Source organism: Asterias rubens, chromosome 12 (assembly GCF_902459465.1).
Source record: "Asterias rubens chromosome 12, eAstRub1.3, whole genome shotgun sequence".
Classification (NCBI taxonomy): domain Eukaryota; kingdom Metazoa; phylum Echinodermata; class Asteroidea; order Forcipulatida; family Asteriidae; genus Asterias; species Asterias rubens.
In genome coordinates, this window is record NC_047073.1 from 4,384,722 (window position 1) to 4,398,043 (window position 13,322).

Here is a 13,322-nt window from a genome sequence, read left to right on the forward strand (position 1 = left end):
CATTATTTTGAAATGATCCTAGAAAACCTAAAGCCAGGACCCAGTTTCATCCAGCTGCTTTAGCAAAAAAATATTGCTTAAAGGGTCTATGTAACTTTTGTAGGACAAAAACCACAATGTCCACAGATTTACACTAAACTTACACAGTTTGAAGATAATGATAGTAGAAAGCTTCCCTGAAAATATTACGTGCTGAGGTGCTGTAGTTTTTGGGAAATGAGTAAAACAATGTCATAAAAATAACTTGAGACGGAAATTATTTTAATCATTACAAACGTATGTTCATGACATTGTTTTACTCATTTCTCAAAAACTACAGTACCTCAGTAGGTAATATTTGAAGGAAAGCTTTCCACTATCATTATCTTCAAACCCTGTAAGTTTAATGTAAATCTTAATGTTAATGTAAATCTATGGACATTTTGAAAAGGTACCCAAATCCTTTAAACATTTACTGCTAAGCCAAAATATGCAGGATACCAGTCACATATTGTACATGACATTGTATTTTGGCTGGTAACCTAACTCTGGTAAGCTTAATTTAAATTTTTGTTTTTTTGTGCTTAGCAGCTTAAGACGCTAAGAGGAACACAATACTATGCATACCAGAGTAAGATAACCAACATATGTACACCATGGCAAACATTGTGTACTGGTATATATCAAGCTTATTTCTGCTATTGCAGAAATTAGGACCTGGTGCAGCCATTTTGTATTTCTCAATTCAACAACACAGAGGTTGAAATAGCAAAAAATAGTCTGTCCCCTTTCTTGTATGATAACAAATCAGTATTGATTTATTGTATTGCATATTTAGGAGACCTGACAAAGACTGTGGCACAGAGGTCTATTGCTGTCATATTAAAACTTATTCAGTGAGAATCTTTTTAACACAGTATTGTAAAGTTCACTTTCAAGACAACATTGGTACTTTCACGACATGTACATGTATCTTACCAAAATGTGATAAGTACTAATAGACCATATGCACATGACGTCATTTCAGTAGGGCGCCCTCACCCAGAGGTCAAAAGGAAGTTGTTCATTGGCCAATCCTGTGCGCCGCGCGTATAAATCTGTGCGTTTCGATTGTTTCGTCACCGTTTTTCCACTAAGATGGCCGCTGTATGACGTCAATGCATAAGGTCTATACAAAACGTCATTGATTATTAAGTACATAACCAAACACTAAGTTTCAAGAGAAACATTACTTCCTGAATTACATTTAAAAATTCAAGTACAACCTGGAAGTATTCTGAGGTCATGCGATTTTCATCTTACTACTATTTTTCTGAAGAGACTATAAGCTATTCGCTAGAGCGACCGTTCAGCGCATGAAAGAGTTCATAACCAAGACTTCCCACATGCTGATAAATTCTAATCAAGTTCATTGAAACACAGGTGTGACAATCCCATCCCAGAGTCCCTAGAGTTTAAAGGCAGTGGACACTATTGGTAATTACTCAAAATAATTTTTAGCATAAAACCTTTCTTGATGATGAGTAATGGGGAGAGGTTGATGGTATAATGCATTGTGAGAAACGGCTCCCTCTGAAGTGCCATAGTTTTCGAGAAAGAAGTAATTTTCCACGAATTGCATTTCGAGACCTCAAGTTTAGAACCTGAGGTCTCGAAATCGACCATCTCAACGCACACAACTTCGTGTGACAAGGGTGTTTTCTTCTTTCATTATTATCTCGCAACTGTGATGACTGATTGAGCTCAAATTTTCACAGGTTAGTTATTTTATGCATATGTTGAGATACACCAACTGCGAAGGCTAGTCTTTGACAATTACCAATAGTGTCCACTGCCTTTAAGCCACAAAATAGTCATTAATTGCATATTATATAGATCAACCCTTCTACTTATAGTTCCATCTGTGAAAAAAATCTACTTGCATTTTACGATAGAAACACAAGCTCTTACTTGTTTTTTTCTTTTTTAAAGTAAGTAGTTTTTAAACAATGAAAATCATGCAAATATATTTTGTAACCGTGTAACATAAATAGCATAAAATACCGTCATTAGATTTTAATCATATAGAAACACACCACAACAAAATTCAACTTAGTATTGCAAAATAACATATTTATAACAAGTGAACATAACAATAATAATAGCTACACTATTTCTGTAGTTATTTTAAACAGTTTCAGGACTTAACAAAAACAAATCTAGACTGTGAACAAACATGTGTAAGGTCATTAAGCGAGTACAAACAATTTATATGCAAACAGTTCTAGAGTAAAATTTCCTACAAAGAAATTTCCTGATAAAGTTCTGACATGAATCTTGAGAAATCAGAGCCCAATTTCACTGATGTGTTTACTGCCATGACATTCTTTAATATTGGACCAGCACCCATCCAATATGGATAATTAATGGACACTTTACAACGTCCAATAATTGAGTTAAGAAATGACACTGTAAAGTGTCCAATAACTATCCATATTGGACGGGGGCCTGTCCAATTTATCCAAACACGGCAAGATTGTGTCACCGCAGACAAAGCTGGTGTCTACATCGAATTGTCCTTGCTATTTGGAATTTTTTTTAACCAAATTTCAGAGTGTGAGGCGGATGCATTTCAGTGTCTATTTTAGGTTTTTTGGTGACGTTTGTTTAAATGACAAGGTGTTGTGTGAGTTATTATTGAGTGCATTTTGTTAACGTATTTCAGTGAAATTTTGCTATTCCATTTCACTTGGCACTGCCTCCAAAATGGATCATGATTATTTTCTGTGACAATGCATCCATATGCATCAAACTTTTGTTTAAATAATGTACAACATATAAATTTCAAATAAGACTTGAGAGATGGAAAAAACATGTACATGGCATACCAATGAAAATAAAACATTCAAATGATTCTAGTTCCTTACAACTAGTATATTACAATTGCATTAGCAAAGTCTTTGAAAAGATCATCATTAGTTTTTTTTTTTAATGGCTTTTAGATTGTTTTTTTCTAAAAATGTTATATTCTTTAAACTTCATTTCACACTGAAAAGGTTCTTGAATAACAAATGTTGAAGAATGTTCTGTATCTGTCCCTCACAAAGTAAGAAAAGACATTTTGATTGGACAAAGAAAGTATAATGTCACCCATGTCATTATTTTCAACCAATCATAATCAGGACTATTTTGCATATACTGAATATTCATGTGCAATGTTTGATGACCAAGCACGTTGGTTTCATTCTTTCATTCCATGGTGAAGTTCTGAATCTCTGAAGAAAAATTTCAACATTAATCTCTTGAAATGCTTTGAATTTATCGCCGACAGAAGAGGAAAACATTTTCCCCAATTCCCCAAAGGGAAGCACAATTGTTTTAACACTTCCCTGCAACCAACAAGAGTTTGTGGTATTACATCCTTAATACGACTCTCGATGTAAAAACTCCTATTCTTCTAAGGCTTTGCAGAAAAATCAGCTAGTTTTTGTTAATGGCATCATATTAAATACTATACCTAATCTTTGTCTTAAGATAACTTTAGTAGCATGTTTTATTGAAGCCAATTTCATGCACAATTTTATAACTGTTCAAAATAAGAAAAACTCAAGTTCGACAAATCATATCAGAACCCAAGATAACTTCCATTTTTTCGGGAGAGATGATCTACAAGGAAATAAGTATTTGGCACAGGTGATGGACAGAAATTGAGCAGTTTTCCCTCCCCACTTACAACACAACTGATGTAGTTTTACTCCTAGCTCTACTAGTGCGGTACTCCTGCCCCCATGTAGGTGGTGGAGCGAATCCTGGCGACATGGTATTCCTGCGACCGTCCATAGTCATTGCATCCACATCGTCCCCCTCGGGACATTCAATTAAGTTTGTGTTCTCATCCACTTTGAGATTCCAGCGATGGACGACGGGAGAGTTTGGAAGCGACTGAGACCTCTGTCTCATGTGGCTGTGCTTCTCCTTCTCAGCAGCTTCTTCCTCTTCGTCTTCGATGCACATCGCCTGAAGAGATTCCACAATCTCAGGAGGTAGCTGAAACAGAGCTTTCTCGGTTTGCTGCGTCAGCTTCGTCTGGCCGTTCTTCAGGTGGGGCGTGTCGAAGGGATTGACCCATTTCTTGGACACAATCTTACCAGGACGTGAACCCGAGTCAGAGTTGCTGCGGATGACAGAGTTGCGGGGGGAACGCACCAGGGGCTTCTTGGAAACTGGCTGTCGCTCCACGCTGCGGCTTGCTGTTGATTGAGATCTCATACGTCCTGTGTTAATGTAATGATCAAATAATAATAATAGTAAAAAATCCTAGTTTCTTTTATTGGGCTTCATCACACCCCTAGGGGTGTAACAAAGTGCTCAGTATTATGTCCAGCAAGGTATGTGGAGTAACATTTTTGAAGTATGAGACCTTTATACCACTATGTGCCGATCAGACCAGGATGCCGGGGGAACACCTTCTCCTTTCACTTAGTGCACTGGGTTTTTCAAGTGCACACCCCCCTTTGCTGATCAGAAACACTAGAGCTCCGCTTGGCAATGATTGGTTTGACTAAGCAGCACCCAATCAACCCAAAATCAACTAAAACCTACTTTTTGTTAGAAAGATGAATATATTTCTTACCTGACAAAGACGGCGGTCTTCTATGCATTCTCTCAAAGTCCGACTCTATGTTTCGGATACTGAGGACAACTTCCGTGAAAGCAGGTCGCTTACTCGGCACCATCTTTGGTTTAAATGGATAACAATACAGTGAAGATAAGATACACCGAGCTCACTAACAATGTAGTACTATTTATTTATTTATTTGTTTGTTTCCTAAAACCTCCCAAAATGAAGAAGATAAAGGGATAATAATAATAAATAATAATAATATGAAACATTTATCTAGCGCTCTACGGAGAACAGAGCGCTTTACATGAGACTATGACAACAAAACAAAAGAAAAACAAACAAACTAGGATGGGTGGGGGAAAAGAAATGTCTTGAGGAGGCTTTTGAATAAGATATTACTTGGTACATGCATTAAGTACTACTGGGCACGGAGTAAGTACTACTTGGTACTAAACAGTGTTGTAGTCAAGACCCAACAGTTCGAGACCAAGACCGAGATCGAGACCTGAAGGCTCGAGACCGAGACCAAGACCAGAAGGTCGAGACCAAGACCGAGACCATAAAAGTTCGAGACCAAGACCGAGATCGAGACCTGAAGGCTCGAGACCGAGACCAAGACCAGAAGGTCGAGACCAAGACCGAGACCATAAAAGTCCGAGACCGAGACCGAGACTGAGACCTTAATGAAAATAGACACAATAAAAGAGTCAAGCAAAGTTGTTAAACTGTATGGGTGATTGTGTACACAATTCATCCTCAAATAAACATGTGAAACAATTGTAAACTCCAAGCTACTTCAAAGGATGTATTCAAGACTCCCTTTCATATCGAAAAGAAAAACTAAATCAGTCTCAATCTTGTCAACTAGGTCCAGACATTAATCGTGTGCACTTAGAATGTAACATTATTTTAGGATCCTCATCAACTTGTATGAATGACCCGACCCCCCCCCCCCCCCCGCCCCAGCACAAATATGAAAAAGAGATTTATGTAATTTTTTCGATGGGAAAATTCTTCAATTAAGTCTTTATTTGGGTGAAACAAATATTATAAATGTACATTATGTCAGTTGAAAAATGTACATCCTAAAAAGAAAAAAAATGGCTTGATTATCTGTGGCATAATTTAAAGAACTTTTTCATTGCACTTTAAAAACATCAGCATGCCCAACATTTCTGCTGACAGTCTAGCACGATGCGGGCGCATGATAGTGCCACCCCTACTGAAAACTCTTTCCACCGGTGCAGAGGATGCTGGAATTGTGTTTAGGCCATTTTTTTTAATAACTTGGATTACAGATTTGTAAGCTACAAAAAATGAGCGGGGATCGGGGGGAAAAAAAAAGACCGGGATTACAGAATTTCGAGCTCACGAAATTGATGGGCGAAAAAAAAATTAAAATAAAAAATACCGAAGGCACGCGGGCGGCTTCTAAAACACATGCATAACATTGGTCTGGTTTCCATCATACATCGGCCGCGATTATTTTCTCTGTTCACTGGCTCAGGGATCTTGTTGTATTTGAAGAAAATGTGATCTAAAAGTATTGTTTTGTTTATTATTTTCAGAAACGCAATTTTTTTCGAGCGGCGATTCCCGTAATCCAATGTTTTGATTTTACGTGTACATGTACATGTACATAGTGCGTAATACACAGAGCGTGTTCTTTCCTAATGTGTAGTACATTGTATACAGCACTGAAAACTCTGTCTCAATTTGATCGAACCCTAATAAGGTTGCACAGGGTTTGAGTTATTGGTTATGCACGATGTTCCCAATCTCTCCCATTATGAATTGTTGAGTTTCCAGTGACATACATGTACTAACCGTTAGGAAAGAACACGTCCTGTGTATAGCTCGCACCCCAACATGATTTCAACGGACCCGTTGAAAAACTATTAACAAATTATTTAAAAGTGTTGCATTAATGGTAAGTAAAGGCGGTCTCGAAGCGAGACCAGCTAAATATTCGAGACCGGAAGGGTCCGAGACCGAGACCAAGACCGAGACCACAGGGTGGCGAGACCGAGACCGAGACAGTACTACTTGTTACTAAATAAGTACTACTAGGACTAAGTACTACCTGGTACTAAATAAGTATCAATTGGTACAAACTGCTACTTGGTGCTAAACTATTATTGTCAATATAAATTACTGCTTATTACCTAGTACTGATTGGTACTTAGTAGTACTTAGTACTTGGAACAAAGTACTACTTGTAACTAAATACTATTTATACAGGATTTGAGGCATTGCATGGTGAGCTATCAATATATATTTGGTTTGTGGTGCACACATTAAGCAGGACAGTTCTTTTCAGAACTGAGAAGTCTCCTGTACACCCGCACAATCTACTCCGCGGTTGTAGAATTAAGCAAGACAATTCTCTAAGAACAAACTCTACCTGGCACGTAGATACACACATGGTGTTACCGCAAACCCAATATAAACTAAATACTACTTGTTAATAAATAGTACTTGGGACTACTTGCTAATAAGCTGACCAACCATTGCAAAACATGGGAGATTGGGAATGGGGTAGTGGAACCTAACTAAAGGATCAAAATCTTACTTCACAATGTCCAGCTAAGTACTTGTAGTATTTGGTACTGATAAGTACTGTTTGGTTCTAAGTACTAATTGATACGAAGACCTATTTGGTACCACATACTACTTGGTGCTACTTGCTAATGAGCTGACCAGCCATTACAACAATTCTTAAACATCAAGTGCAACAAATTTGACTTGGTTCTATGCTAGGAGGTCAGCGGAGAAGGGGAATGGGTGGGGGAACCTAACCAAAGGATAACAAATCTTACTTCACAACAGCTGAAAGCTACAAGAAGAAGTTGCTCTGGGCATTCACCGGTCATCATACGGAATGCTTCCTTGTCTAGTCCAAAATCCTGGGGAAAAAAGAAAGAATGGAACTTATACCCGTTTCGCACAACATTTCTAAGCGAAGGTCGCTTGCAATGATTGGTGTAATAAAATCGCAAGTTTGCATTGTGTGAACTAATTCGTGTGATCCAGACCTTCGTTATAAACAACCATGATCAGGACCTCCTCCAAAAATTCCATCCTGTTAAGAATCAACGAGTTCAAACGTGTGAACTGATGCTAGGCATTATTACCAAAGTCACAAGCGGTTGCATAATGATCACGCATGCACAAACTAGGGTATGTTCAGACAGCATACTAAGTTAGAGCCGAACCGGGTGGTGGTCGTAAAAATAAGAAACCCATGCGTGCAGACAGCACTGAGTTAAACCTGATCCGGTTTATCTTTGGTTTTAAGAGGTCAAAGCAAACGTGACCCCGTTACTTTAACATCCTGTTTATTGGCCTGTTCATTGGTCACCGTGTGTTTACATAATGATTACGGAGGTCAATGGGTCGTCTGTTGTGAGTTAAACCGGATGTGGTCTTTTTTATTCTGTCCACACACAGTGTTAAAAGATAAACCCGAAGCGGTCTAAAGATAAACCCCCTCCCTGGACCGTTTATCTTTTGTGGGTTGAACTCGGTTCGGACTAACTTTAGAACCGTTCGGACACACAGAGTTGAACTCGATCGCGTTGAAACATGAGTTAAACCAACTTTAGTACTGTGTCTGAACTAACCTCCTATACACTGTGTGACCGTGTGAACTTAAGAAGGTTTTTTTTTTACACAATTTTCTGATGAGATTTTTAACCTAGAATTTTCACCCTTGAATAGTTTCACATTAAACTGTAAGCACGAGGCTAGCGTGATATGTTGGGTTTTACTTACCCCTAATCTTGGCAGCTCATCTGGATTGGCTGTTACTCTTGCTATGATCTCACACAAGATTATCCCAAAGGAGAATAAATCCGTCTGAAATTAACCATGAGTATTAAAGGATTAACTTAAAATCATGAATGATGGGTGACGCTCAGAAAAAGAATACGTAGGGTCGACTGTTAAATTGAAACATTTATTTTGAATAAGCTTGATTTGAGGTTGACCAAAGACAAAAGGGACTAAAGTGGGATTTGAACCCAAGACCCCTAGATTAACATGCCGGCTGAGCTATCTAGACCTATGTCGCCGCTCTTCCCGTCAGTATTTTTGTTAGGGGTTGCCAGTCAGAAACCATATTACCGTTAGCTGCCATGTAGCCAGCTGGGATTGCACCCAAGTTAACGATACAACCCGGGCTGTGGCAGCCAGGGGATCACATTAGGTGTGATTTTTTATTTTAGATATCAATTAATAAAACCCAATGAGAAACTGACAGGGTAAATACTTTTAAATGGTTTAGGGTAGCAATTTGTCATCATTTTAAGAACGAGTGCAACATCAAGCCTTGAAACATAATTATAAATCACCGTCAATCAAAATCAAGCTTAATAATGTAATTAGCACCTTGTAAGGTGCTACATAATTGGTTCTCAAAATTCATCACTGCAATGACCTATCTTTTTGAAAGTTTGTATATATACATGTACTCAGCGCCTTGGGTACCTTGTTTGGTAGATACGTGCGCTATATAAGACTACGAAATTAATAACATTAATTAGTAAGTGGGAATTCATGTCAATAATTGCAGTTTCACAAATAGACAGCTAGGCATCCCCCAGTGAAATGGCAGGCATGAACGCTTAGTTTTCAAGCCTGCCACTTCGATACAATTCAACTTGTATTGCATTTTATTGAAGAAGTTGACGTGTTAGAGTGAGAATGACCATGTCACAGGCACACCGAGTCGATTCCTGGTGGATCAATTTCTGTGTCTATTTTGTGTTTATTGAGAAAAAAAGAAAAAAGACATGGATCTAAGTGAGCTTAGTATACGTATAAAAGAAACACTGACTGGATTTTGCTAGTGAATTGTCACAGAAAATAATCATTCAGTGAAACCTGACTTTTGATAAGTTGATTTTGGGGGTTGAACACAGAATTAATTCGAGTGGGATTCGAACCAACGACCTCCGTGCTCTACAAACTGAGCTATCTAGCCATATAGTGGCGGTGTCCCTATTTTGTCAATATTTTTGTTCGGAGATTAGAAAATGAATAACACGACGACTGCTCACTTTCTCTGTGTAGAAGTCTCCTCTAAGATTCTCTGGTGATACCCAAAATGGAGTCCCAACTGTTGCAAGTTGCTCCGACTTGTCTCTGTTGAATTAAAAATAGATATGAAGACTTACATTTTGATCAAACACAATAAGAATATTTCTTTCCGAACAAGTAGAAGACGGGAGTAGAATTATAAGGTTTTAGTTCAAACTGTTGGCTCTGCTTGAAAAGAAATTTGAAAACAGATTAAAATGTGTTTTTGTATGGTGAACTCTTTCATGTGCCAACCAAACGTTAGGGTCACTGTATTAATCCCTCAAAAAATAGTTGTAAAATAAAAAATACAGTTGGCAGAGTCGTACAGTTTTCAGAATGGGAAAGAGGACTCTCGATGGTGCTATTGTCGCCTGTTTGTTCTGGGGGGAGGGGGGGGGTCGCCATATGCAAAATAAACAGGTAAACAATTATTGTGTCCATATGATCATTTTCTCACTGAAATTAATAGTTCATTAAAAAGTTTAACAGTTAAAATTTCTTATTTTTTTTTTCCTTGGGCATTTTTTTTTTTTTTTTTTTTTTTTTTTGGAAACTCAAACGAAAGTAGCAAAATTTTCTCGGCTGCAAATTTTACTACCATCCCTTAAATCAGAACAGAATTTCCCACACTATTAACTCATCCATCTTCTCATCCAGGCAGCTAAACCAAACAGCATAAGACAGCCTAACATCAACACAGACCTCCCATGTTTACGTTCATCTGCCCGACCTTTGACCCATCCAGCTTGACCTATGACCTACCTGGGTATTCTGGCAGCGAGACCGAGGTCAGCCACCACAGCGTGCAACATGCCATTGCTATTCTTCCTAATCAGGCAATTCTGCATAATGAGAGGTAAGAAGGAGAAAAATTATGGTCATGAATTTTATTTATTTATTCTTCAGAGAGACAGTCTCAGATAGATACCATGGCCTGGAATTTAATCTCTTAAAGGGTCTGTATACATTTTTCAAGGGAAGGTGTGCGTCTGGTAATGACTCTAAAAATGAATGGCAAAATAAAAAAGAATAATAATAATAACATTAAGTTTTTATATAGCGTTTTTTCACACCGGAAGGGTGTCCCAAAGCATCAAATTTAGGGGGGGGGGGGAATTGAGAAGAAAACAATTTGACCTTTTAGTTCAACATTTTTAATGGACCAGAATTTATTTTACAAGACAAAAAATTAATGAGAAAGGTCTTTCTGGGAGTGTCGTGTCCGAGCTGTTAAGAGCACCGAATTCAAATTCTGGTGTTTCTGATCAGCAGAGTGTGGGTTCAAATCCCCAGCCGTGACACTTGTGTCCTTAAGCAAGACACATGACCATTGCTTCGTCCTAAAGGTGCTTCAGCCTCACTACCATGGGCAGCGCGCCGTATCGATACCTCTCGTCACAAACCCCTGGGAGGGATGTACAGGGAAACAATGCTGATTGGCTCAGGAAATGGTTATGCATTAGATGTGAAGTGCGTGCGCGCGTAGTTGATATTTGCATGTTGATCACGTCCGCGTTTTTTATGACACAAACACGTTATTTAAAACAAAAACAAAAACATTCTTTAAGACGAAAGACATACGTGTGCGCATAGAAAAGATTGAATATGTACGCTGATTCATGGCGCATTTAAATGTGCTAGCATATAGCACATTTAAATTTGCCGATTCCAGGGGTTATAAATGAGCAAGGCATGCTGGGAAAAAATGGTGCGGTAAGATCGATCACCCCTGGGAACGAAATTGAATGTGCTTTTAAACTAAACATAGTTGAAAGATGATAATCAGACTCAGAGTCAACGTTTAATATAAATTGACTTTCTTTACTAAACAGTAAGGTACTTTTGGTCAATTAAAAACACAACATCCCTTGACCTGTCCAGTCATTAGTTTACTGGCCGGAGGCTAAAATCCTTGGCCTCAATCCTGTGGTCCAGTTTTAATTTTGAGTCCTTCCTGTGGTCTTGTGGATTGTCAACCAGGTTCAAACCCTGTTGGAAAATGCTAAAGCAGCCTACATAAAAATACTTTTTGTATCATCTTTTTTTTTTACAAAGCATCAATGTCAAGAAAGGAGGACAACATAGGTTAGGGTTAGGGTTACCAATGGAGGTAGACTACCTGTATGGTACGTGTACAACCTCCATGTTAATCCTGGCATAGACGCACTGATTTACATCAACGTTTTTATTAATGCCAAAGTATACCTTTGGTTTTTGAAATTGTACGATTGTTTTAGTCCCATATAAATGCAGATGTACATACAAAAAAACTAACATGTGAACATTTAATTTCATAATGTGATACTTTATTTAGATAACGCTTTAAATCCTATGCAAATATGTGACCACGCAGGAAGACTAATCCCTCATTATAGTAATGCACAATCTGAGCAGTGTTTAGATGGTCCTCCAAAGTGAAGTGATCTTTCAAACTGTTACCTTGAAACACCTGGTCAAAAACTTTTAAAAGTATGTACACAATAAACTGTGTAGGATTTAAAACTTTGCATTGGGGAATACGATATGGAAAAGTTTGCATGTATTGACTATCTCTAAAATGAGTTGGGATTGTTCTGAAACGCACCGTTAATTTCAACTCGTCGTTTCGATCAGTATGCTCTGAAAAAAACCGTTGGTTACAACACAACAATTCGATCAGTATGCTCTGAAAAGAACCGTTGGTTACAACACAACAATTCGATCAGTATGCTCTGACCGTCTTCGATCAGAGCTTACGTTGAAACCAACGGTTCTTTTCAGAACCACCCAAACTCATTGTGAGATATTCATTACATGGTGTTACCGCAAACTTTTCCATACAATAAATTTGTATCTACTAACAATATTGTCAGCGTGGGTGTTAAAGGCAGTGAACACTATTTGTAATTACTCAAAATAATTATTAGCATAAAACCTTTCTTGGTGACGAGTAATGGGGGGGGGGGAGGTTGATGGTATAAAACATTGTGAGAAACAGCTCCATCTGAAGTGCCATAGTTTTCGATAAAGAAGTAATTTTCCATGAATTTGATTTCGAGGCCTCAGATTTAGAACTTGAGGTCTCGAAATCAACCATCTTAACGCACACAACTCCGTGTGACCAGGGTGTTTTTTTTTCTTTCATTATTTTCTTGAAAGTTCGATGACCGATTGAGCTCAAATTTTCACTGGCTCGTTATTTAATGCATATGTTGAGATACACAAACTGTGAAGGCTAGTCTTTGACAATTACCAATAGTGTCCGCTGCCTTTAAACGTTTTGTTTGAAGTTCATGTGCACTATATAAGCTTGTAGTATGCAAATGACACATTCTATCCTTACAGTGTATCAGCCATAGCATAGTACAAATACTACAAGCAGCAATCACATGTACTCATGGGGGAAATTCAATATCCAAAAGAAAAAAAATGTTGCTTGCGGGTTCTTGAGATGTTCCACAGATGACACTGTCAAGCTGTGACAACAGATGTCAACTGTCAAAAGCCATTCTTTACCCACGCATCCATTACTAATTCCAGAACATCTTCCCATCTTTAGTACCAGCACAATGTAGTTTAATAGATGTTAAATTTGCATCCGCATCATTGGTTTTTACCCCTACACAGATGTGTGCAAGCACTGTTAACTCCAGACTTTCTTGAGTTCTGTGATTTGTTT

At 38.1% G+C, this 13,322-nt stretch overlaps 1 protein-coding gene across 1 annotated transcript in view; it reads right to left on the bottom strand.

Annotated features, from left to right (window-relative positions):
* Positions 1-1,748: 1,748 nt before the first annotated feature.
* The window catches only part of LOC117297529 (dual specificity testis-specific protein kinase 2-like), a 43,835-nt gene continuing 32,261 nt past the window's right edge, over positions 1,749-13,322 (bottom strand). Inside the window, exons 6-11 of the mRNA XM_033780616.1 lie at positions 10,427-10,506; positions 9,643-9,727; positions 8,357-8,440; positions 7,402-7,488; positions 4,592-4,694; positions 1,749-4,232 (exon numbers count right to left, since the gene is read on the bottom strand). Coding sequence (XP_033636507.1) covers positions 3,688-4,232; positions 4,592-4,694; positions 7,402-7,488; positions 8,357-8,440; positions 9,643-9,727; positions 10,427-10,506 — 984 coding nt within the window. The 3' untranslated portion in view covers positions 1,749-3,687. The remainder of the gene's footprint in view (positions 4,233-4,591; positions 4,695-7,401; positions 7,489-8,356; positions 8,441-9,642; positions 9,728-10,426; positions 10,507-13,322) is intronic.